The sequence below is a fragment of the Clinocottus analis genome, unplaced genomic scaffold (genome assembly GCF_023055335.1).
Source record: "Clinocottus analis isolate CAN_PGR_092001 unplaced genomic scaffold, fCliAna1.0.p SCAF_7, whole genome shotgun sequence".
Taxonomy (NCBI): Eukaryota; Metazoa; Chordata; class Actinopteri; order Perciformes; family Cottidae; genus Clinocottus; species Clinocottus analis.
The window spans coordinates 8244754-8270686 of record NW_027176229.1 but is presented as its reverse complement, the minus strand read 5'-3'; the positions used below and the strand labels follow the sequence as shown (position 1 = coordinate 8270686).

General features: G+C 43.8%; 1 protein-coding gene across 3 annotated transcripts in view; it reads left to right on the top strand.

The window, feature by feature from the left end:
• The first annotated feature begins 3510 nt into the window (after positions 1-3510).
• kat6a (K(lysine) acetyltransferase 6A) overlaps positions 3511-25933 on the top strand; it is a 31093-nt gene continuing 8670 nt past the window's right edge. Inside the window, exons 1-13 of one of the 3 annotated variants that reach the window (XM_068604537.1) lie at positions 3511-3756; positions 5220-6748; positions 16044-16152; positions 16835-16950; positions 17584-17665; positions 17971-18085; positions 19438-19751; positions 21445-21557; positions 22927-23042; positions 23617-23758; positions 24633-24794; positions 25334-25427; positions 25571-25802. In XM_068604537.1, the coding sequence (XP_068460638.1) occupies positions 5999-6748; positions 16044-16152; positions 16835-16950; positions 17584-17665; positions 17971-18085; positions 19438-19751; positions 21445-21557; positions 22927-23042; positions 23617-23758; positions 24633-24794; positions 25334-25427; positions 25571-25802 (2345 nt within the window). In that variant the 5' untranslated portion in view covers positions 3511-3756; positions 5220-5998. Of the gene's footprint in view, positions 3757-3779; positions 3809-4029; positions 4059-5219; positions 6749-16043; positions 16153-16834; positions 16951-17583; positions 17666-17970; positions 18086-19437; positions 19752-21444; positions 21558-22926; positions 23043-23616; positions 23759-24632; positions 24795-25333; positions 25428-25570; positions 25803-25933 lie in introns of those variants that run through there. The other 2 variants (XM_068604539.1, XM_068604538.1) reach the window with 2 other exon arrangements.

Below are 25933 nucleotides of genomic sequence, written 5' to 3'. Positions count from 1 at the left end.
TCAAACAGAGTAGTTCTCCACATTTCCCTCCCTGTCTCTCCACCGCTTACGTCTGGTGTACAAGAGTACTCTGCGGCACTCTTAAGCACTTCTGGGTTCAAGTGAAGGAGGTGGTGTTTTCAGGGAGATTGCCGAAAGGAGGAGTTGGAGGGCGCGCGAGAGGTGTCTGGCTGGACTTTCAGCTCAGCGCCTGCAAGCTGCACTTCACCTTCCAGCTGCTCTCTGTCCCTTTGGATTCAAGGCAGGGGAGCAGGGGCCACAGGGAGGGACGTTGAGGAGGAGGGGTTTGGATGCTGGTGGGTGGGGGTCACTGGATAGGTGGGGGCACGCTCTTGGGCGCACAGGCCCTGGAAATTTCCGTTGTACGTTTCAGGGCTTTTCAGGAAGGGAGGGGTTTGGAGTTGGAGTTTGGGTAGAGGGGTGTTTGGAGACTTGGCAGCCAGCCAGACACGGAAGGAAGCTTGCTCGTTTCACACGGACAGAAAAAAAAATCAGTCCTGGACACTGCCTGGCTATCTGAGTGCAGAACTCCAGTCGTCACCCTAAAAAACAGGAACTCCGAAATGTTGTGTACTCACAAATCAACTGATACTTACTCCCAGTGCCGCTCAACATTTACATTTGCTTATGTGTCAAGAGGCTTTTGTTTTATACACATCCTCATTTACTGAACCGAAACAGGCAATAAATCAGATTTGAAGTGCACTTCACAATAAGGGATCTGACTTGTAACTGCAAAAAGGAGTACAAATATAAACAACAACAAAACCTATGTATAGGCTGTGTGGAAACTGACCTGCTCACAATCAGAAATATGTTAACAACTATAACTAAACAAGCATGGTGATCATAGCATGAAATGTTTTTGTTTAGACCGAAAGGGAAGCTGTAAATTTATTTGGCTTGGCCAAAATCCAGTTTTTAAACTCAAGGCAGTAAGAAGTGAAGCAGAGAGAGAGCCAGCAGGCCCGACAGCAGGCCTGGAGAGCGGGAGGTGCTGCTGTGCATCAGGTGGAATGTGTGTGTGTGTGTGTGTGTGTCTGTGTGTCTGTGTGTGTGCGTGTTGGAGAAAGGGGGAGGGGGAGGAAAGGGTTGCAGGGGGCAGGTGGACTGCTGGGGGCTCAGGGCCCCTAGCAGGTGGATGCTCAGAGAATAGAAATTAAAAGAGGAGGGATTAAGAGGATGAAAGTAAGCTAAGGATTACTTGTCTCCTTTTCTCCACCAAAGATAGAATACAAGCCAATGGTCTGAATACCAAAACATCCATTTGTGTATTACCCAAGGATAAAAGTTCTTTTTTTTCCACCATACATGATCATAACCTGTTCACATTTGGGAGACCGATGTCTTAGAACAATAATTATATGTATAATAAGATTATCCTTTATGCAGGGTGAAAAGCTTCACTAATCTTTAATTATTATTTTATTTTAAGCATTAATTCCTATTTTAGGAATGCAAATTACTATTATTTTTCATTATCAATTTGTCTGGCATTCATTCTTTTTTAAACAGGATTATATTATAATCCAAGATCTTGAGGGAATCATTAGCTGGTTTTAGCTTCATACAGACATGAGTCTGTTATCGATCTTCTCATCTAATTCTTGGTAAAAAGGCAAATTCGCGTATCACCAAATTGTTAAACTATATTCCTTGAAATGATTAATCTACGAACGGAATTGTTTCTCATTATTTTTCTGCCAATCAGTTAATGGACTCAATGTTTCATCTTCATGTACTTATTTGAAAATACTTTTATGCTGAATACACAAGTGTTGTATTGTGCGCAATTATGAAAGATGAGTTAACTCCAATAACAACTTCTGTAAATAAAGATTATGCAAATATGCCCTCATTCCTTTAATTGCTGTATGAGTGGACAGCACTCATATGCACTCATAATAAGTACAGGTCTTTAAGTTTTGCCTCTTCCTCCATTTTCCGGACAGAAAATCAATATGCTCTGATCACAATTGCAGTGAAAAGACTCCTCCACCCTCATGCCCCACCTGATTAGTTTGTTTCTGTTGTTGCGTATTGGTGAACATGGCCTCTGCTGTAGATCATGGCACACAACATTATTTATTCATGGCTGGGAACGATAGATGCGGTACAAGCTTCTCCTGAGTGTTGTCCATCTGTTCGCTGGCCTACTGTACACACTAATGTAGAATGTGAGTCCTCAGGAGGCGTACTAATAGCCGTTCACGTGTTAACGCTTCACACTATTTATCTGTGTATTAACACTGCCGTTGATTATAATTAGTGCCTCGTCGTTGAAATGTGATTTATCGGTCCCCGAAGAAGTGCAAGACAAACAACGAGTAAAGTGTGACCTTACCGGTTTTATTTGATCACCACTGCACTGACAGCGGTTCACCCTCTCACAAGACACCTCTAACATGGGAGAACCTGAGGTCTAATTGCTCCCTATAAGATACTCTATAATCTGTCTCTGAGGACTGCTGTACGCATCATTTTACACAAAGCTGCAGATAATTTAATTTCCACCGAGGGAGCTTCACTGGTAGCCTGTAATAGAAAAGGAAGATTGCTGCCAGATTTCCAACACAAGTGACTCTGTATCACTATGATCTTGAAATTGAAGCACCACAACCAGCGTCTCTCTAATTGTTTTTCTTCTGAATGCAAAGGCTGTGTCTAAGTTGCTCAAATGTTCCCTATATTCGTACATCTCTTGGATACATGTGATACTTTATTGATCCTTGTGCAAAACTCTGTGTTCTGAGCCATGATTAATTGTCTCACTATTCACAATGTAGTTTTTAATTTTCCACAACATATTAGGCCTAACAATATCTACAACTTATATTAGGCATATTTTAAGTGCAAATTACTTTTAGATTGAGCCCACTGCAGATTCACAGTGATACATGTACATTATTTTGCTTCCATCTGTCACCAGATGCTGTAATTTATGTTGCACTGAGAGCTGTTAAAAAAAACCTAAACTTTCTCTGAACATAAATAAGAAGAAAAAGGTGTGAGACAGTTTATTTAATCATTTTCTTTGGTGAAAAGATAATACTTTCCACCAGAGCAATGCATTAGCAGACTGCTTTGAATAGATAGATAATAACATGCTTTATAACGTACTGTATTAATACTGCAGATTGCTGCGTTGTAATATCTGATCATCTCTGGGGGACTGGATCAGTGTGGTTCTGTTCCCATCTTTACCTTAAACACACACACACACAGACACACTGCAGTGTGGAGGGGTGTCTCACTTTGATCTTTAAATACCCTCTAACGTTAAGGCGCGCTCATTGGCTTTGATTTTACAACTGCCGGGCAAAATGCAGACGCTCCCTTAAATCTCCCCCTACGTAGGCCTAGTTGTACTACAGCAGAGAATGCACGAACACCTATCCTCTCTTTTTCTTTTTTCTCTCTCCCTCCAACACCACCACCATCTGTCCCTTTCTTCCATTTCATGTGCTCAAGCCATATCCACACCCCTCTCATAGCAACAGCACAGCGCCGCCGCCCCCCGCGCCTTGCAGTGGATTTTTCTTCCCCTGGATCTTCGCCTCGCACCATGCAGACGGTCCCTTGGCCCTGCCTGACGGTTCAGTGTTCCCCCCTCCCCCACCAGCCGTGCTCCTGTTTCACTCAAAGATGGCGTCGGCTCTAGAACCCCTGGTCTGTGGCTGCATTTTTTGGCTTGTTGTTGTCTCCGTTTCGCACGGTTTTGGCACCTTCTCCTCGGCGGCTCGGCAAGAAATTCCGGTGAGTAGCAGCGGAAGCCGGATGGGGGAACGCGAGATTTTTTTTTAACGCGGTAAGCTTTTCGCGAGCTTCCCCCCTCGGAAACCAGAACCGGACCAGCTCGGGCTTTCTGGGGAACCGCGAGAGGTAGAGGGGAGAGAGGGGTACGGCGGGGATGATGATCGCGGAGGCGGGTGGGGGCGGGGGGATACGGAGGGGGGAGCTGAGGCCTAGCTTCTCCGCTCCAGCGGCCTTGTCTTCACCACACCGCAGGCTGTAGCGTTACGTGGGAGGGCGGCTGGCGGAGGGAGGAAGTCAGCAAGGTGGGGACCGCTTGTGGGGACGCGTCTTAGCGGGCAGAGGCTCTTCGCACGTACCAATAGCTGAGGAGGAGGCCGGAGAACACTGAGTGCTGCAGAATCCGCGGCTATGATGTCTTTATTTTTTTGCACTTGCCTGCTAACCGAGATGGCCGTCTGCAAGTTGCATTGTGCCTTCTTTTTTTTTTTTTTTTATAAAACAAGGCCGCGAATCTTACGTTAATATCCGAATGACATTCAAATTGATATTATTCGTTGTGTTTGCTGCTGTGTGATGGTTAGTATTGTCTGAAATATCGATCCAACAGAGAAACGTTGTCTTTTTTTCAGCTGGAGCGCTGGCTAAGTCCTCGTTTCATGCTGTTTACGTTTCGGGTTGGCGACTAACGTTGGGAACATAATCGTAAGGTTAGCTAGCTCGGTGGCTAGCCCCTGTTGTAGCTCGCTGAACAACAGCAGTTAGCGGGAAGGCTTATTGTCAGATGCATAGCGGTCTAACATCTTGTCAGTGAGAGTAAAGCACACCGTGGGAATCAGTTTGTTAATGCGGCAGTGGAATAAGCTTCGTTTTTTGCTAGCTTCTCAGCTAATGTTTGCTAACAGTCTGTGTTTTGACTGTATCGTGTTTACCATAGCAACCCAACTAAGTTAGCCAATGGTCAACTTGCTCGTGCAGATTTTAGGATGGTGTTGTTTACCCTTTGGTACCTCGTCATTTCCGCCATTATGTCGCATTTGTGCCGTTTCGAGTGGTTGTGAGAAGTTATGGTCGTGGCGTTATCTGTTAGTGGTCGATTTTGGTTTCCTTCTGGCTGTGATGAGATAGTAATGGTTGTTCACAGAATTGATTAGTAAGCTGTCAAAGAGAATGGAAGGGATTCATCTTCCTCAATTTCCAGTTTGTTAGCAGTGCATGGCTTTGTTTATATGAACATGTGAGGGAAAAGTGTGGTGTGTCACTGCTGTTTTTAAAGCAACACCCTCTCTTAGGTTATCTCTATCTCATTCAAATACATCATTCTTTAAAAACATAACGTATAACCATATTTTTCTCAAATTGAAAGCTGTTTTTTGCAAATGTTTTGCTAACCTCTGTGTGTGTGTGTGTGTGTGTGTGTGTGTGTGTGTGTTTTTTTGTTTTTTTTAATTTTGTATTCTCTGCAGGGTTTGTCAGCTACCAAAGTGTAATAGGCATCGAGGTGATGGGTCGTGACTGCTGCCTGGTTTGAGATACCTGTTCCGTACCAGAGGTCAGAAGCCGGGCTGCTGGAAGTCTAAAGGACAGCGAGAAAGAAGTAAAAACGAGGAAACGTGGAAGCTTGTTGGATCTGGTGGAATGTTATAATCTACAGAAAACATCATTACTGTATTGCCCTTCACCATTGAAGCACCAATTTCATGTCTTGGAGACCGTGGTCATCTTTACCACCTCGCTTAAAGAATTGGCTAGTTTGCCAGTAGCGGGAAACTGACTGAGCAGGTTTTTTTTTTTTTTTTGTGAATTGCTGTTTTGGGACAGGGAAAGTGGGAAACACCTTATTTTTTAAAGCCCTTCTTATTGTCTAGTACTACTCTACATTGTGTGCTGTGGGAGTTTAAGTTGCTGATTCACCTGTAACTTCCTCCACTCCCACTGCTTCTTGTCAGGAACATTCACCTGACTAGGAGTGGGAGGTGGGTGGGCTGTATTTTACTAGGTGGAGAGTTGGCTCAGGGGGTTTGTGCTATGGTCAGCTGCTCATTACCGTGCTGCTCATACTCAGCTTCTGAGGGACTCTCAGTGCGACCCCAGGACAAAGGATAGTACGCAGGCAGAGGGCAAAGAGAAAGAGAAGGGCGGCGCTACGGCGCAGGCCAGGTGTTTTCTTGGCTTTCAGTCCCTTTTTTGTGTGTGGTCAATGCGGTAAGGCCTTAGGACCCCGGCACCCACCCAGACCCTAGCCATGGTGAAACTGGCCAACCCAATGTACACTCAATGGATCCTAGAGGCTATCAAGAAGGTGAAGAAGCAGAAGCAGCGACCATCAGAGGAGCGCATTTGCAATGCAGTGTCCATGTCCCATGGTCTGGATCGCAAAACAGTTCTGGAGCAGTTGGAGCTCAGTGTCAAGGATGGTACCATCCTAAAGGTCACAAACAAAGGTCTCAATTCCTACAAGGACCCTGAAAACCCAGGGCGTTTGGCCCTGCCCAAGTCCAAATGTAGTGGCAGCTCTGGAGGAAGTGGAGGAAGTGGAGGAGGAGGAGGAGGAGGAGGTGGTGGTGGTGGTGGCGGCAGCAGCAGCGGCGGCGGCGGCGGCGGCGGCAGCAGCAGCAGCAGCAGCAGTGTCGGCGGAGGTAGTTCTCACTCCTATTCTGGGAAGAGACCGGGACTTGACTGGAACAAGTTGATCAAACGAGCACTGGAGGGGCTCCATGAGCCCGGTGGCTCCGGCTTAAAGAACATTGAGCGCTTTCTCAAGTGCCAGGCTGATGTGGCGGCCTACTTGTCAAGCAGCGGCACTATGGGGTCTAGCCTCTTCCACCAGCACCTGAGGGTGGCCCTGAAGAGGGCCGTGGCCCATGGACGTGTGGTCAAGCAGGGTCCACTGTTCCAGCTCATCAGCCGCAGTAGCTGCCTGGATGACGGGACCGGGACAGTGTCTCTGGGATCACTGCCACCTGTCCGGTTGTTGCCCCACGAGAAAGACAAGGTAATGTCTCTGCACGTACTATCACAAACAAAGAAACAAGGTTGTGTGCATTCACCTTTTTTAAATTTACACACACAGGCTGTAAATAACGTGTGCCGTTCATTATGGGCCTTATTGGCTGTGTATTATTGGCCAGATACAATGCTTATCATTTGGATGTTGCTGATCACTGTTGACAGCAAAAGTTTTAGTATGTATGCATTACACATGTAAAAAGAGAAAAGCACTTTGTTGGCATCACGTGTCTTTAAGAGCACAAATATCCTGTCAAAATAACTGCTCCTCAATTAACATTTTGATGCAACAGAAAGAAAGTAAGTGGGATCTGGCGGGGGAGAGAAACCCCCTTTCTTTTTGCAATCTACACAACTTTTTTTCGACTTACATAATAGCTGAGAGCAGACAGAGCTATCAGCTGGCATTATCTGAGACGTTGGCGCTACATTGTCTCTGCTTGTACTAATTGGTCTTGGGCCTACAGGGCTGTAATTTACTACAGCACAGTGTGGTATTTTACTCTGTGAATGTTAGTTGTGAGTTTTTTTATTCAGTAGTGTTTTACACCAGATGGCACATTGCAACGTTAAAAAAAAACTTTTTAGAAGTGGTTGTGAAGGGTTGAGCAACAATTGTAAGATCAGACAGATGCTTAAATGAGGATTGTTCCACAAACTGGAGTCTGCATCATTGTGTTGAAGACGTTACCAGTGTGTTTTAGAGAGAGCAGGGGTTGTCAGAATACATGTTGGAAAGACTTAATTGAACTAATTTGGTTACATTATATGGGTGATCCAGGTGTGTTGGCTTTGGCCCAGGCGAGCAATACTAGAGTGATACTGGGTGGGCGTCTGGTTGGGCCAATTCTTAGCAGAAGAGGTCAGGGGAGAGAGTCACATGGCTCCCACCCTCCTGCAGGGAGTGTGGCCAGCTGCAGGGCTGCTCCTTGGCAGAAGATGGGTGGAAGAAAGAAAGAAAGAAAAAGAGGGAAGGGGAGGAACACAGAAGAGGGAGCGAGAGATGGTCTGTAGTGGGGCCAAAGGAAGAGGCCTGGATGACGCAAGCTACAGGACTCCTTAACCAGAAAGAAAGAGAGGGAGAGGCAGACTTGCAGGCGACAGAGGAGAGAGGGAACACACCCACTTTTGTAACCTGATCACAGAGAGCAAGCGGCAGCTAACCTCTGCTTCTAAGGGCCAGGGCAACACACACACACACACACACACACACACACACACACACACACACACACACACACACACGCATACACATTCATACAACTGCATGCAAAGACAGACACACAATGGCACCATCATAAACACAAGCTGAGTGCATGCTGATGCAAGACAACAAAAACACAACAGTTTGCTTTTTATAAATCCTCTACTTTAGATACCCACATAAGTGCAAACATCTAACAACTAGCATGTAAATAAACCTGTTAGACCTACACACAACTATGTGCCAGCCAAGTGTCCCTTCATTGGATCACATGTCACTCAGTGTTTAGGTTCTGCTGATCCACTGGCTGTCTAATAACCTGTTTTGGCTGGCTCATGGCTTTATCTGGCCTCTATGTGGTTGTGTGTTCAAGTCTGGGCAGCTACAACAGCTCCTGTTATGGATGCCCCCATGAACACACACAAACACACACACACACACACACACACACACACACACACACAAAGTAGGATTAGCCGAGAGAGCAGGCTGGAGTCACATGGGGTCTACCTAACCCAGTGACCTGCTTGGCTGCAGATGTCCTAAGACGAACCAACATCAACCTCCTTTGTCTCTCTGATTCAGCTACTGATTGGCCCGCTCGTCTGACTCACAGAACCAAATGAAAACAAAGTAATGCTTGCCTCGGTGTTAAAACAATGTCTGTGCGTAAGTGAATTAGTTTTTCATGTTTCAGACAGCAACAGAGAGGCAGAGTGAATTTGTGCATAAGCAATAAAGCCCACCCTGTTGCATCAGTGAAACAGTTCACCGGTCAGAGATTATGTATTAAACGCATAGACCTGAATGAGGAGGTTTTGTGAGTCTCATCTGCAGGCTAGATGGGGCATGGGGAAGCAGCTGCAGCAGTAAGGAAATTGACAATGGTGTCTGGCATTCACACAAGCCTGTTTACTCTTCCTCCCGGCTTCTGCTTGTGATGTTGCTTTCATATATCTCTCCAGAGGATGCAACCTTATTGCTGCTCAATCATGTGTGTTTGTGCGAGTGACTGTTGGTGTGTGTTATTTATGTATATGATAGCCTGTGCGAATGGCATTTGCATCAAAGAGCTGCAAACTGTGTGTCTACAGAAGACGCAGTTGACGTTGCACGATCACTCTTCTGCATTCTCCTACTCTTTCAGTTGTGCATCATTGCCATATTGCCCTGCCTGATTGCTGCAAAATTATGATTTCCCAAAGAAAGGTAGGAGAGAGAGCGTAAAGGCAGGAGGGGGGAGGAAAATCAAAACAAATGGCTAAGCACTGGCTTTGACCCCATTTATGGGGAGATTTGTGTACCCAAAACGCTGATGTTTGTGTCAGAGTGCTCCATTCAAATGGGATCTCAGACCCTATTTCTGTCTCCCCCTCTCACCCTGATCGGGGGCCATTGCCAGGTCATGAAGGGGGAGGTGAATGGGGGAGTGAAGTCAACCAGGGGTCATGGAAATATAGATGGCAAACCTCATTGCCTCCCTGAGCGCCCGTTAGCAGTATGAGGCTACGGACGTTAGGTGTGTGTGTTTGTGTGTGTGTGTGTGTTTGTCCTGTCAGAATAGGCAAGAGCAATCTCCCTGCCCTGCGGTTGCCCCCTCCTCAACAGCTGGAGTGGGGTGAACCAGAGTTCTCGATATACAGTGTCACGACGAGGACGTGTGAAAAAAGAAGCTCTTGAACAACATCCACACACATTCACGTATTCTGCTCGTACGCGACGTCGTGGTTCTGACGCTTTCCCTCCAAAACGTCCCACCCACCTCGTAACAGGCTTGCTGGCAGCTAGTGGTTGTTGGGTTAATGCATTAAGAATTACATAATATGTACCCTGACAGATATATACATATTTATCCACAGTATTCATTCCACTGATGCACTTTCCCAGTATTGGATCAACCCCCATCGGTCTCTCCAACAACACTTACACGTTCGCCCTGCCTGTTTTGGCTCAAGGTGAAGACATCACGTATTGCCATTAGGAGGATCGTGAATACAAAATGCCCTCAGATATCGATTATATGCCTTGCGTGCAACCTGCTTCTTCGTCTTTTTCCTTGCTCTTCCCTTCCCCCATTGCTGCTACATCATGTTGTGTAGTCACAGGAGATGGTTTTTGGTTCTCTGGATGGATGGAAACATTCTCAGGGTTAGTATCACACCACAGGAATGATGGGAAAATTACTAAATTGGAAAGCCATGAAATTTTCTTGCGTGACTATTTCAAAAATGAAAATTCTGGATTTTGGATTCCATTCCATTTTTTAAGGAGATGGAGGAGATTTTTTTTTTTGCTGCCTCAATTTGCTTATCAGGGAACTGTCATTTCCTTTCTGCCAGAGAGCCCTGTCCTCAGCTAACCCATGTTAGTGCCCAAAGTTGAAAGAGCTTGTTCCCCTCTGATGGCAGAAGCTCACGCTGCAGAGGGCCCGGTCCCTGTTAGACAGTTGGTCTGACACACCAGCGGACAAATGAAGCAAAAATGTAGAGCGTTTATCTATCTAAAGGGTCCGTTCATGCAATTCACAATGAACATATTTTTGTACTCTGCTGGCACCTAAAATAAAATTGTCGAGACAAGATTTGAATTTGTGATGCATCTAGACTACCAATATGGTTGTTTTTTTTTATAAGTCAATTATGATAAAACAAATACCCAGATTGAGGTCAGTTGATGTTATCATGTTGTGTTCAAATCTAGTTTTTGTTTGGAGATGTATAAAATAGATATTAGAGAGCGTTTACTGTTGAGGAAAAAAATAGTTTGGATCCTTGAAATCCTGAACTGATGGCACATACACTAAATGGGTTTAGTGTTGACTGATTATGTTAATGGTTGCAATGTCAGCAATACAAATGATGATCCTCTTTAAAAGTAAACCAATGAGTTGTTCTGTTTTAGCCAATGAATCAATGGAATAATCAGGACAATACTCGATTACTAAAATAATCAATAGCCACAACCCCACAGGTCTGTGTCTGATACACGCTGGATATTGTGTATATACATTGCAGATTCCTCACCAATGTGTAGGCTTTTGTTTTCATTGAAGGTGTTCAAATGTGCTCCTGTTGGCAAGAGACGCTGCGAGCTGTGGTTGCAGCAGCGCGGCAGGTTACCTCGCACTCACCAGTGACTGAGATGTGACTAGCATTTGGCACGGGAATTGTAGCTTTGGTTGAGGCCTTGCGTATGGCTAACCTCACCACCCTACTAACGGAGCCAATGTGTCGAGCAGCTGTGGAGGTGACGGCTGGAGATCAGCCAGCTCCGCTCCGTTTGATGCAGTGATTTAGCTCTGTGCTCCCTGGCTAACCTCAGTGTTAATGGAGGGTGATGCTTGGCTAAAGGGAGGGCGCGTTGGCACGACACATGGTCTTCTTTAGGCTGTTGTGGATTTTAAGTGAAAATGTAGATCAGTCATTTTCAGGCAGGCGGGGCTCCAGGGATTTCCCCTAACCGTCAACTGATATCACTTAAACATCTATGCGCACATGTTTAAATGAAATTATGACACTGGCGCGTTGAGGTGTGTTTTGTGATGATGCGCGTCCAATGACTGCAAGTGTTTGTGTGTTGCCTCTGCTTGCACCGTGTGCTTTGTAACAGTGATCAATGAGTTTGTGTTGGAGGTGGGGGCAGCCATAAGGGAAGTGTGGTGGGGGTGGGGGTTGCTGAGATTGGGCTCCCATGTTAATGAGATCCTTGACTCGAGACGAGACAAGGACAACAGCAACGCTTTTCCTTATTTCTCTTTTCTCCCATTGCCTTTTATCCTTTCTCCTCGTCCTCCATTTCTCCCTCTCCTTTCGTCCTTGCTCCATTGTTCTCTCCTTCCTGTCTCCCTCTCCTGTCCTCTGTATTTGGACAACAGAAGCCATATTTTGGAAAGGAAAAAACAGGCCATTGCGAGTTGTTTTTTTATAACCAATTATCTCGCTGCACAAGGTCTCAGACGATGCTACATGTATTGACTTCGACCGCTTTGAAAAGTTAAACTTGGCTAACACTGGAGCACACTGGATATGGAGTGTTTGACAACACTGTGCTCAAGCAATCCATAAAGCGTGCGTGTGTGTGTCAATTCGGTCAGACCAGGGTACCGTCATCTGCTGGTTTGTGTGTAGGCGTGTATTTATTGAGGAACCTCTAACTTGTAAGACATGTTTGTTTGACATTTCTAGTCCGCCCAGTAGATGCAGCTAGTAACAGCTACTAACAGTTGCCACAAGGCGTGTCTCCTCGGCTCCGAACATCGGTTTGTTCCTGAACGCTTCCTATGTTAGGGAAAAAGAGAAGTGCATGCCAAAGCAGCAACACACGGGCTTAAAATAGACACCAACACATCCACACATCTTAAGTCGAAAGTCGTCCATGTCACTTAACAGTCAGTAGATGTGGGAAGATTTCTTGAGCGATGTTGTGGTGTAAGAGCAGTCCTGGCAGCAAATGCTGGCGGAGGTAGAAAAGGCTGAAACTGGGAGGAAAAACAGCTCTCGGGAGGAATTTGAGGATTGTGTTTCACTGTTCCAATATCCCTGTCATGGAGTGAGGATTAGCTTTTAAATTTTTAGTATCTGTCAGGGATTAATTTACTGTGTGCGTGCGCTCTCTCTCGGCTCGTGTTTACTCGAGCGCTCGCGGGCCGAGAGGGAGCAGTTGACCTCCTCCAGCGGGGAAAGGGTTAAGCGTCAATGCAATGATTGAGGTGTTGGTCGCACGCAGACTGCTCAGAGGACTACTGCTGCAGATTTTTCTCTCTTTCTTAACACCTCCCATTTCCTTCACTCCCCTGCCCTCTGGATTCTTATTTTTCGCTGTCTTTTTTTTTTCTCACACTGTCCTTTCTTCCATCTTGCTGCTGACTTCCATTTCTGTCTAGTGTTCTTGTTGGTTTGTCTTGCATTCAAATGAAGCTATTATCATCATGTATTCAGGTCATGATCAGGAGGTTGAGAATCTAACGTTATAATCCAGTACATGAACACCATTTCTTACACCCTTTTACCTGTGAGCATGTAAAATGGTTTCAGAAATATAGAGCTCGTACATTTATCCTCACATAAGACTCTATCTTCCTCTTTGCAATGCGCTTATCTGTCTCGCTCTTCACTGCTCATTCTTTACAGCCCTCCTCTCTCCCTTCACCTCTTTCTTCTTTTACTCCTTTACTCTGCACCTTTTGTGTCTCTTCCTCGCTCTCTCCCTGTGGTGGAAGGTGGGTGGGTAGGGGGGTAGCAGGTTTGTTGGAAGTAGCCTGAGTCAGAAGGAAATGAACCCAATAAATCAAGCTCTTGTCCCCGTCTCCTCACTGCCAGGACCTGCTGCCTACCCAGCGCTCTGCAGCCGTGTGCGTTTACACTGTTAGTAACTGTAGTAACACCATCTTCAGTGAATGTCAAGTTGTTGTTTCCCCATTGAAATGAATTATTGGACTGCCCCCTGTGAATAAAATGACCTCAGATGTGTGCCTCCTGCAAATTGTTCAAGTGTTTTGAGTTTCACGATTATGTAAAACGTACATATGAGAATGTTGTCTTAGTTTGTATTCATCATGGTGAACAGCGATGTGCTTAAGATTAGACTTCTTTTTATATTTTTCAATACATTTTTGCAGCTTTTCTGTATGATGGTATTGTGAGGAAAATATGTATCTCCTAAAAATATACTTAAAGTTTGTTAGTTTCTTTTTTTTCAGTAAAAAGTTTCAGTTCTGCTAAATGAATACTCAGACATTTTCAATCTCTATTTATTTATTATGTAGTATCTTCAGTGATTAAAATATTTGGCTTTATTGTCTCTATAAAAGCACTCATTTCCCGCGAATTGTTTTTTGTGGTTTATTGTCTATCAATTTGAATAATTAGTAGGATAATTATTTTGTTAATGAACCTAAAAAGAGTGTCGAAGTTGAAAAATCTTCACCTCAAGTCAATTTTAACTAGAGTTGAGTGCTGTGACACTGCTCATGCTCTGTTTAGTTTCAGCAGAACTGGATTGAGGTTAGGATTCTCTTGTCCACTTAGTACGTCTATTTTTATTTTAAAGGCTTTGGCTTAATGTGTGGCCATGTAGTTCTTACTTTTGCTCCAGCCACGTTACCGCTACCTTCAGTGGCGTGCTGCAGAGAAGTAACGTCACAGCATGATGCGACCATGCAGTGCTTGTGCTCAGGCATAAGAGCTTGGTTGTTGCCAAATGGCTCCAGTTTGGTGTCATCAGATCAGAGAACCCTCTTCCACTTTGCCTCGCAGTCTCGCATGTGCCAGCTGGCAAACAGCAGCACAGATGTCTGGCAAGTTGTTTTTAACAGTGCTGCTCTAACACAAAGCTGAGGATGTGGAAGCTGTTGGACAACAGATGTCGTATGCACAGTGTCTCCCATGACAGCCATGGGGCCCTGTAGCTCCATCCCAGTCTCCATCACTCGTGCTCACACACACATACAGACACTTGCTCTCAGCAGGCTTTGCCTCTGTTACATTTTGCTTTGATGAACATACTGTACTTGAGACATTTTCGTGTACTCTTGCTTTTTAATGAACTTACCTTGGATCTGTTTTCATGGCATCAGTTGAACCGTAACGGATTAATATGTAATATATTTACTTTATAATATCATAAAAAGACTAAACATCAGGATACATGTTAGGTTTAAATACTGGGTTCTCTGATGACAATGCTGCAGCCACTGTTCTCTTTTCAAATTTCCATTTCAGTATAGAACTATTGTTTTAGCTTTAGCCTGTGTGACCCTGCCCATTTCGATACCAAGGCTTGCCAGATGTGAAACAAATTGGCATGCAAACAGCAGCCATGGAAGCTAGCAAACAATCAGGAGTTTATAAATGAGCCTACGTAAAGAAAAAAGTTTAAAACTATTTTAATGACTTGAGCAGCTCTCTGTTGTTCGTGAACATTTGGCTCATTAAGGCAGGCAGTGAATATTTAGGACAGCTCAGGTGTTGCCCGACTCTAAATTGACCAATTTAAGAATGTGAATACTCTCCAATGTTGCATTATGGTAGTGATGTCCAAATAGGGCACTTTAGTGACGTTACTCACGCCCATCCCTCGCTACTTGCTATTTATCTATTATATTTGATGTAAATGAAATACCCATTTTCAAAAAATGTATTAAATTTTGTGACTGAATCAATGACCATGTAAAAATGTTGACATTGGTTTAGTGAAACAATGTACCTAATATTAGATAGCTAGCCTTCAAATACAAAAATCATATCCGTTGGTTACTCAACAGTAAACCACATTTGTTGCAGACAATGCCTTGTGGTAAAATCTGAGGTTGCAGTAAGCCACCACTTCCCCTCAGGGTCTCCAGCATCTATAGACTTTCACAGCGCTTCACCCCATGCCCCCTACCCCCTCCCTCCGCCCCGCGCTTGTGTTTGAGCCTATGAAGTGCACCTGCAGTACTTCAGGGATATGATTTCTCAGCTTTTTTGCGCAGACGAGTCACATTTGAAGCCAAACAAGACGTTAAGTGTTACCCTGCCTTTTTTGTTTTCCCGCACACAAACCTGGCTTCGGTTTTGTGCTTCTGTGCATATCAGAGAATGTGTTGGTTCTGTGTACACCCCTGCTGACATGGTTTTGTGTTTTTTGGGACACACTAAAAGATTAATGCTGCACCAGAAATTATGTTGTTTCAGAACAAGTGTTAAAATGGGACGCATTGCACAGAAATTTAACTCCTCAACCAGTACAAGCATGGGAACTGAGATACAGCTTTTGATCAGACAACACAGGAGTCAGCGGGGACATTGACATGCGGTGGCAGCCTCCAACTTGACATAAATTATACAAGCTAACTCATCACAGTGCAGCTCTCGTGCTCTTGATTACCCTAAACACTTTGTTCACAGGGCCACATGCTCTGTGCTGTCATTGTAGTTTTCAGTTCGCTGTTGGCTTTTTAATACACACTGCAGCAGTCATTCACTGTGGCAGGACACACAAGGCTACTTTGTTGCTTTCATTCATACAAGTAAGCTGTTAAGTTGACTGACAGTCTCAACTTTCTCTCCCCTCCTCACCTCGTCTGTCCTTCTGCCAGCCGGTGGCAGAGCCGATCCCCATCTGCAGCTTCTGCTTAGGGACCAAGGAGCAGAATCGCGATAAGAGGCCGGAGGAGCTCATCTCCTGCGCCGACTGTGGCAATAGTGGTGAGTGCTGTTTTGTGACCAGAAAGACCCGAGGACCAGTCTATGACCGGTTAAATGTTCCTAGCGCTGTGGTACGAAGAACCACAGATGAGTTTTCTTCAAAGTATAGATGTGATACATGTCATCTCAAATTCAGTATTTTTTTAAAGAAAATAAATTCTCTGTTTTTGAAAATGAACACAAGCACACATCTTTTAAAAGGATTACCATTAGTTAGTAGGAAGCTGCACACAGCAATTCCCAGACAGACTCATTTATCTCTGCCCATTTTTGGGTCCAGGATGCCATGCTTAAATTTGAGTAAGACAAATGCAACAATTGACAGATACTGGCAGCAGTCTCCGTTTTCAGAGAAATAGGATATAAATATTTTTTTCTGCCGCTTAGTGAAGGCAGAGGATGTTTTGTTTTCTTTCCTCTGTGGGTTTCTGTCCCAGACAAGACCATCTTGGTTGCTACTCTTCAAACGGCAAAAGCACCGCTTTGACAGATTGTCATTTATGTTTGAACAGTCTTTGCAGCCAGGTTTGATTCAGGGAGGCCTTTTCAATTCCAAAAGGAGCTCTTTTTTTCTTCCTTCTCCGACAATGATGCAAGTGGGTCATGTCTGTCAGTCAGCAGCGGCAAAAGAAAGTGTGTGACGTTGACACACTTGTTTGTGTATGCGTCTCTCTACCTGCAGGCCACCCGTCCTGTCTCAAGTTCTCCCCAGAGCTCACCGCGCGAGTCAAGGCTCTATGGTGGCAGTGCATCGAATGCAAGACTTGCAGCAGCTGTCAGGATCAAGGGAAGAATGCGGTGAGTTGATGAGCGAATATTGCGGATTGGCTGCCTATCAGTGTCTGTGAACACTCGTCTCTGCTGCGGTGCCAGATAGAGATGCTGATAGACATATCTGTTGTCCTGGGATTGAGCTATTTTAGTCGGCATCGGCATGATTTCACTCTTTTCTCTTACTTATCAAGTGAAGAATACATGTTATTTAATTGTTTGCTGAGAGGTTTGAAAGTGAAACAAAATACACAACATAGTACCAAGATGCACTGATAAAATTCATCTTTTGAAGACGAAGAATAAAAGGGAATCAAAGAAGTTGCTTAAACCAGTCATGGTGAATATTGTCAAGGAAAACTCACTGTAATTGAATATAATGATATTATATGAGGATAATGCACTTTTATGCATGAATATGTGGAATCAAAATGTTCCATTAAAATGAGCACTGGAGCCTCCAATAAATGTTTCATCAAACAAAGTGCATCATATCCGTCTTATTAGACATGACTGACACATATTTGATAAAAAAAAATAGGCCTTTATGTTAATTTAACATGTGCAATAAGTCAGTGAGACTCACTTTGTCTGAAACGCATCTCAAGAGTTAATAATAGTGTGTGTGTGTGTGTGTGTGTGTGTGTGTTAACCGTACAGGACAACATGTTGTTCTGTGACTCCTGTGACCGGGGCTTCCACATGGAGTGCTGTGATCCTCCACTCACGCGTATGCCAAAAGGTAAGCACAGGACTTCTTTCCTAAGTAGACGGCTGCTTTAACTCATCACTTACTTCTTCATTGCCTCTTTGCAGCCTCCCTTAAATTTAACTGATAGAATACCCAAAGCTCGTACATTACCACTCTTTACGATCATTATAATCACACTAAATGATGTCTTGAGTTCTCATGAATCACCTAATGCGCCACCATTAAGTGCTAATATATTCGATACGTTCCGGAGCATGTTGGTATCTGCACTGAAGCCCGCCTTGTCTAATCCACCTCAGGGTGTGTGAACCTGCGCTTTCACTCTTTCTCTCCAGGCATGTGGATTTGTCAAATCTGCCAACCCAGGAAAAAGGGAAAGAAGCTTTTACATGAAAAGGCAGCACAAATCAAACGGCGCTACAGCGCACCGCTGGGGCGGCCCAAGAACAGGTAGAGAAACGCCTTCAGCTATTGCCGTCTTCTTCAATGTTAGCCAAGCCGGAGAGCAAGATGTCACGTATCTGCTTCACCCGAGTGCTGACAAGCTAACAGCCTACTATGTGAAATGAGCTCACAGTTACTTTTTTCTTTCATTGCCACTTCTCGTGTCTATGTAATTTATCATTACCTAAATTTTCAATATAGACCCTGTTTGTGTGTGTGTATGTGTATATGTATGTATGTGTGTGTGTGTGTGTGTGTGTGTGTGTGTGTATATATATATGTATGTGTGTGTGTGTGTGTGTGTATATACACACATATATATATATATATATATATATATATATATATATATATATATATATATATATATATATATATATATATATATATATATATTAATATTAATTAGGCCTGGGCGTGTTAATATCGCGTTAACTTTTCAATGATTTAACGGCGTTAATTATTTGCTCATGCGTTAACTGCATGTTTTTTTTTTTGTCACTTTAAATCTCTCCGTAGTTCAGACAGGGCGTCTCACGGCTCTCTGTCCGGCCCGCATGAGGTCAATCAAACACAAAAAATAAATAAACAAGATAAACGCCATGAACGCATTACGGCAACACTGCTTTCACTTTAAAGGCGATTCATGTTGATGCACGCGCGCTGCCGCAGCCTGACTTCAGCAGACAGGCAGCGTGACGAAGTGAGTCTGACGTAAAGCTCATATTGTTCTGTAGCTTCTGTTCTCAACAAGCAGCGCTGCTGCTGCCAGCCGCAAGCCGCTTTACACGCGCTCACTGGCGTGCAAATACACAACTTTTATATGTACCGCCAGCTTCCGTGTCCAGATTGAAAGTTAATCGCGTATGCGCAAAGCTCCCGACCCCGCGATCTGATACATGCAGAGCACTTTAAAGCAGCATCACTTCAGGATCTTTACTCTTCTCTCAAAGAGGAGAACTTTCCTCACATCACAAGATGTTCAAGACAACACAGACTAGACTTTTCTCACTGAGGAAGAAAAACTGACAAAAAGAGTGGTTGTCCCTCACAGGGACCCTTACTACTTAACAGTACCTGTTCAAAAAATATATATATATTTATAAACTATATTTGTATGTATGTTAACTTGCTGTTGCTTCAGAGTGATGTTATATGTTCTGGTAACATTACTTTAAAAATAAAAGCATGCAAGACACTAGTTTTTTACTTTGTTGTTGAATTTGGCGCATAATGCGATTAATCGCAGAAAAATCATGCGATTAATCGCGATTAATTTTTTTATATATAAAAATTTAAAAAATGTGTGTGTGGTCCCATAAGCAGAGTCTCAAACGAACCGCTCTCTATCTCCTCAGGCCGGGGCGGCCCTTTAAAAAGCTGGGCAGGCGTGGTCGGCGAAAGCGCTCGGCCTCAGCCAACTCATCCTCCAGCTCATCCTGCGAGGGTTACCCTGGTGACGACCGGCTGCTTTTCTCGATGCGGGACGACGACGACATGTCACAGGGCAGCCTGCGCTTCAACAACAAGACCAAGGGCCTCATCGACGCCCTCACAAAGTTCTTCACTCCGTCGCCTGAAGGACGAAAGGCACGGCAGGAAGTAGTGGACTATTCACAGCAGTGCCGCATCCGAAAGAAAGCCAATCGCAAAGGAGAAGGAGATGATAGAGGTAAGGATTAGCTTCTCGACCATTGCAGTATGACTTTCATTTCATCTCTGGGTAATGCAAGATAGTAGATTTGAAATGGTCCAGATTACCAAAAAACAACCAATCTATATAAGTATTATTATTTCAGAAAAGTACAAGATAGACGGCTTTGAATGTTATTTTAAACCGGCCAAATTACATTTATTTAGTCCTTGTCCTTGACAAGAAAATTGTAAAACGCTTTGTAATTTGTAAGTGATAAAATATGTGAATGAAGAGCAGAAACAGGATTATTAAGATTTTCCACTCCATCCCTTTTAACCAAAGACCCATTTATTTTTGTCTTTGTTAGAGGAAACAGGGGATCTTTAGTAGGAGATGGCAGGTCAAAAGCAAATGCCACATAGAAGTAAATACATCATCTCAAATTAAAGCTGATTCTAATTCTGATCTCAAAGCTCGGAATTTGAAAATACATCCACCAATCTTTGTTTCACAAAAAAGCATTATTTAGCTTCTTTTCTGACAACAATGACATGGTTGGATTCTTGAAGTGTTCTAGTTTCATATGATACCAGTTCATTCACTCCAGCTTTTAAAGCTGAGCCTGCTAAAGGCTTTTAAGGACGTTAAAGTTGGCAGACAATGCCGGCGTCCGCATGGAGTGGAAGATGTTAATGACGCGATCGCAAAAACATTAGAAAAAGGCTCTAAATTTCAACAGCTTTAAAAACTTCCACAGCGTACATTGGTTATAGTTGCACTTTATTGGGCTAGCAGCATCATGACATTAAAAGTCATAGTGTATCTTCATGCATCTTTTCCCAATACTTTTATCAAACTAAATTGGGGGCCTGCAGCTTGATGGTTTTCTAATGAACAGACTCTGTACGACGGCCTAATGTTGTAGACCAATGGTGAAATGGTATAGCATTGATTTTTTTTTTCTTCTTTTCTTCCTTCAACAATTGTAGCTAAGGCATCAAAAGAAATTGCTTTGTACTATAAAGTGGCCTCCTGCAGTTCTCTTTCCACTGAACTCTCCGAGTGCAGCTCAGTAGAAGAGAATACATGTGACAGAGCAGACACATTAGCAGCATTTACTTCAATTTTCACTGGCACCAACGTCTGTTTTGACCCACTTTGAAGATTATGTTGGTCACTGGATACGCAGGTTTATACAACGTATGAGTTTTGTGACAAATCTCGAGAGATGATTCAAAACCAGTTTACCCAACATTTGTATAAAAGGCCACATCAACCAGTACAGTAGGTTTATCATTGAAAACATATATGCATCTGTGGAGATATGGCTTTTATGATATAGCCACCTATGATTAATTTTTCTCTTTGACAAACATGCACAGTGGGTAGTATGTCCACCTTTACTGGTTAACCTGGAAGCCTAAACAAAGTGAGACAAAGTTTTTGAGCAACTCCAGTTGCATTGCTTAGTAAAGTGTAGTAACAAAAGAGCAATGTTGGACCTGCATTTTCATCTTTAGCCCCATTCCTAATGTTCAATTAGCAAAATACCCCCTATTTAAGAATGAGTTGTCTAGAAACTGTTTACCATATATAAGATGCCTTAATGTCTGCCCGGTGTGACTGGAGCACCTTTTATACAAATCAATCAGCACACTTCTTGGCACTCCATCCTGCGAGCTTCTCAACACGTGTTCATTAATGTCAACTCTGTGTTTTCTATCCCCAGACAATCAGGAAGGCAGCGATTGGCGAGATGAAGATGAGAAACTCCCCGGCCACGAGAACCTGACAGAAAAAGACATTGAGTTGTTCAGACACATCCAGGAGCTTGCACTGCAGGTACACAGACACAGAGACACAATATTAAATGTTTTTAAAAGTTGAATGATCAGGTGGAACAAAGGGTAAGGAGGACCTGAAGAGGCCACATCATAGAGTGAGGCAGCATGAGCAGGGGAGCCTGGGAGAGCCCTCTGATGCTATGACGGAGGCTGTCAAGCTGGATTATGAGTCGTGGTGTTATGACTGGCGGTGGGGGAGCTGGATGTCAATGGTGAAAAGTATGCCGTCAGAAAGAGCAGAGTCAACAACAGCCAGGTCGTAAAACATGTCGGGTGTAGGCTGGTTTGTGGGTGGAAAGGTCAATCAGCTGTATTGATTAATTGTATTAGAAAGAAACATGCACTTTACTAATCCCCTTGGAGAAATTCTTCTCTGCATTTAACCCAACCAGGGGTTAGGTGTCTTGCTCAGAGACACTTCGACGTGTGAACTATGGGGGCACTGGGATTGAACCAGCTACCTTGTGGTAACGGGGCAACTACTCATCCCCCTCAGCTGCCCCCAAAATTAATACATTGATCTACCGTTAAACTTGTTCCAGATTCAGCAGGCATATTAAAAGCATAAATTACCTCAGGTGCAGGGAACATGGAGGAGAGCAGGATGATGAGTGTCGGAGTCGGCGGGGATCAAAAGTTTGTTTTTTAAATAACAAATAGATGCCAATAATACGATAATATTGACAGACAACCACTACAAGGTTGTTAAAGTATAATGTCGTCACCACAGACTTGCTCATGCAGGCACAACGTGATTGCCATGTGTCATGTCAGGCACATAGAGACGGTGGTGTCAAAAAGCAGCTGATGTTTGATGGAGTGAATCTTGAGCGAACCTTGATCTCTAATGGCTAGGTTAACCTCACCAGTGTAGTTACGAAGAGGAAATGTAAATTAACTACATTTACAGCCCTTTGTATGCAGCACAGCAGTGGATTGACCAGAGAACGGGTGTTTAGCCAGTGTCAGGGGAGTCATATTTAAATCGCCAACCCACTGGAATATTCACTGCTGTGTTTAAGTGTTTGATGCAGGCAGGCAGAGTGGTAAGCCCTAATGATGTGCGAAAAGGGCCGTGGAGTAAAATACATTACCATCATAAACGACAGGCAGAGATGCGCAAACTGTCAGCAGCTCCACTTAAAACTCCACTGTCACGCTAGCAAGAAGCTTGTAATCTCTGAGAATCACAAAGCAATAAGAAGACTTCATTGATTATATTCAAGCTGCCTTCCTCTCACGCCTTAGTGTAAGATGGCTCCGGCATGTAATCCATCTACTTCCCTTTTGATCGCTCCAGCAGTAAAGTTGACCTTCCGTGTCTCGCCCTCCCTTCCTTTCTTCTTCTTTGTTGCTCACCAAAACAGAAAGTTGGGGTGACGGGTCCACCAGATCCTCAGATGCGCTGTCCATCAGTCATCGAATTCGGCAAGTTTGAAATCCAGACGTGGTATTCATCTCCCTATCCCCAGGAGTACAGCAGGTAAGCTAATTAGCCTAATGAAGCACAACAGCATAATTTACTTAGTTCACAATCCTGTGTGGAGGCACAGCAATTGCCACCGGTATAATGGAGCTCAATTAAAAGGTTGTTTACTGTACCACCTACTTTGGCAGGTAACCATCCAGAGCCAGGGAGGCAATATGATTCTGATTTTGATTTTCTAAAATGTGTTCTGATATTCTCACAATCTGTTTTGGTTCCACGTAATTCTCAGGCATTGCAGTTTTATGTTCATTCAAAAAAATACTTTTTTTAATCGCTGATTTAGTCTGGCAATTATTTTCTCAAATGTCGAAGAAATTAAAAAAAATCCCAAGTTGGTTTATCCATATTGCTTCTTTTGTCTAACCGACAGTCCAAAACAGTAAAGATATTTCATTAACTATTGGAAGAAAAAGAAACACAGCAACGGTTGCCAATAAAAATTTCTATCGATGAATAACTTTTCAATCAGTGACTACTCAGTTCAGATCGAACTGGGATTAAAAAACTTTTTTTTACACCCATTTCTCACCTTTCTTTTTTCCACTGTTTTCCCTATTTCCCTTTCCAGGCTACCCAAGCTCTACTTGTGTGAGTTCTGCCTGCGCTACATGAAGAGTCGCAGCATCCTCTACCAGCACATGAAGAAGTGTAACTGGTTCCACCCCCCTGCTAACGAGATCTACAGGAAGGATGATGTCTCTGTTTATGAGGTAAGGAAATGTTCAGACTGAGTGACGGTTGATAGTTGATGAACAGAGCGACCTGAAGAATGTGTGAATATGGAAGACACTGTATCAGAGAGAGACTGTTGAACCCACATACAACAGCAACGTGAAGGCAACATCCTTTACCGATGCAGCTTTTCTTCTGCACATAATATACTAACTCAAATCCTGGTATTCTACACAATTATCCTGTATAGTGACAGCATAAACCAACAAATCTTTCTCAAAAATGTATTCAATGCTTTCTATAAAATTTCTTTTTTTTACCGAGACCCACTCATTTTTATTAAAACTTTAGGAGTCTTAAATATACAACATGTTGCTCCATCCAATTTCTAACGGTAATAGATTGACCTCCCTGCCTACCAAAGAGGACTGTTCTTATTTTTTGTAATATGGGAATGTAACCATGATGATTAGAAGAATTTCTAATCACCCACGCACAATTCAGCTCTTCTTCTGGGTCTCGTAGCGCAGCAGAAGATTAATTCAGTGGCTCGTTGTCTGCTGGCCATGGCCACTGCAGCTCCTGTTTCCCTGCTCTGCAGTCCATCCCTGCTCGGAGGAGAGCAGATATAACTGGCGAGCTGTCAAACTGAACCACCTTCTTTCTTTTTCTCTTTGCATCTCCTTGTTTCTCGCTTCCACCCTCTCTGTCAGTCAGGCTCTCCAGAGACACGGCTGAGATCATTGCCTGACACTAACTTCTACTTCATTCACCTTCACTTTGTTCCACAGCTAACGGCAGCTTGCGGATCTACTTCTGGACAGAAGTGTGTCCGCCAATGAATGGCAGTCTTTTAGGAAACGGTCGGTCATTGTGTTGTACTGATGTGTTTCTTCTCTAATCCCACAACAGGTTGATGGGAATGTGAGCACAATCTACTGTCAGAACCTGTGTCTGCTGGCCAAGCTGTTCCTGGACCACAAGACCCTCTACTATGACGTGGAGCCCTTCCTTTTCTACGTCCTGACCCAGAACGACAGCAAAGGTTGCCACCTTGTTGGCTACTTCTCCAAGGTATGGCCATGCTCCCAACCATATGCTTTCGTTGAATTTCAGTGCCTTTTACCCACATCCTCTCTCTCAGCAAAGTTCAAAGTACAAACATATCAAGAAATACAAACGCATGCATATATATATATATATATATATATATATATATATATAAAAATGTGTGCGTGCATATATATATATGCACGCACACATTACAACCACCCCTGCAGAACTAAAATGTGGTGATGAAAATATTCAAATGAAATTGAAATGATCTGGCATCACCCCACACAGGTGCATTGATACCAACATACGAATGCTCAAATGTGTCCCAGATAAACACTGGGTGCTGTGAGCTCCATTGCCTCTCTGTAGCGTCTGCAGGTGCTCCTATTAACATGCCGCCTCGCTGCCAAAACACAGCAGTTAGTGAGCGGACGCAGCACCATCAACACCCTGCTGTACACCCACACATGCTCTGTGATGTAGTTTCCATTTTTTATATATATATATATTTATTTTTCTAATGGTTGAATGTGTCTGCTTCTTTCCCTCTTCTCCAGGAGAAGCACTGTCAACAGAAATACAACGTGTCATGCATCATGATTCTTCCACAGTACCAACGCAGGGGCTATGGGCGCTTTCTCATTGACTTCAGTAAGGGCTCCAGCTTCAAACAAAAACATGCGCAAAGTGACAACACTAATAACCAGGAAATGTATCGACAAAATTACCAAATTGAATAATAGACAAAGACTGTGGGAGATGTCCTTTTTGGCTCAAGATGTCTCTCTTTCTAGGCTACTTATTGTCCAAGCGCGAGGGCCAGCCAGGATCTCCAGAGAAGCCTCTGTCCGACCTCGGTCGACTATCCTACATGGCCTACTGGCGCAGTGTGGTGCTGGAGTGCCTCCATGACGTCCGCGATCGGCAGATCACCATACGACAACTAAGCAAGCTGACCGGGATCTGCCCGCAGGACATCACCACAACCCTGCACAGTCTCAGCATGCTGGATCAGCGAGGAGACAGGTCAGAGACGGGACTGGGACACATTCGGAAACGCTTTACATTATTTAGAACCATCTTAAATGGGTCAATGATGCACTCCAGTGGTTCTCACTGTAGTCCCACAAAGTTCCTGCAGATTGCACTGTTAGAAG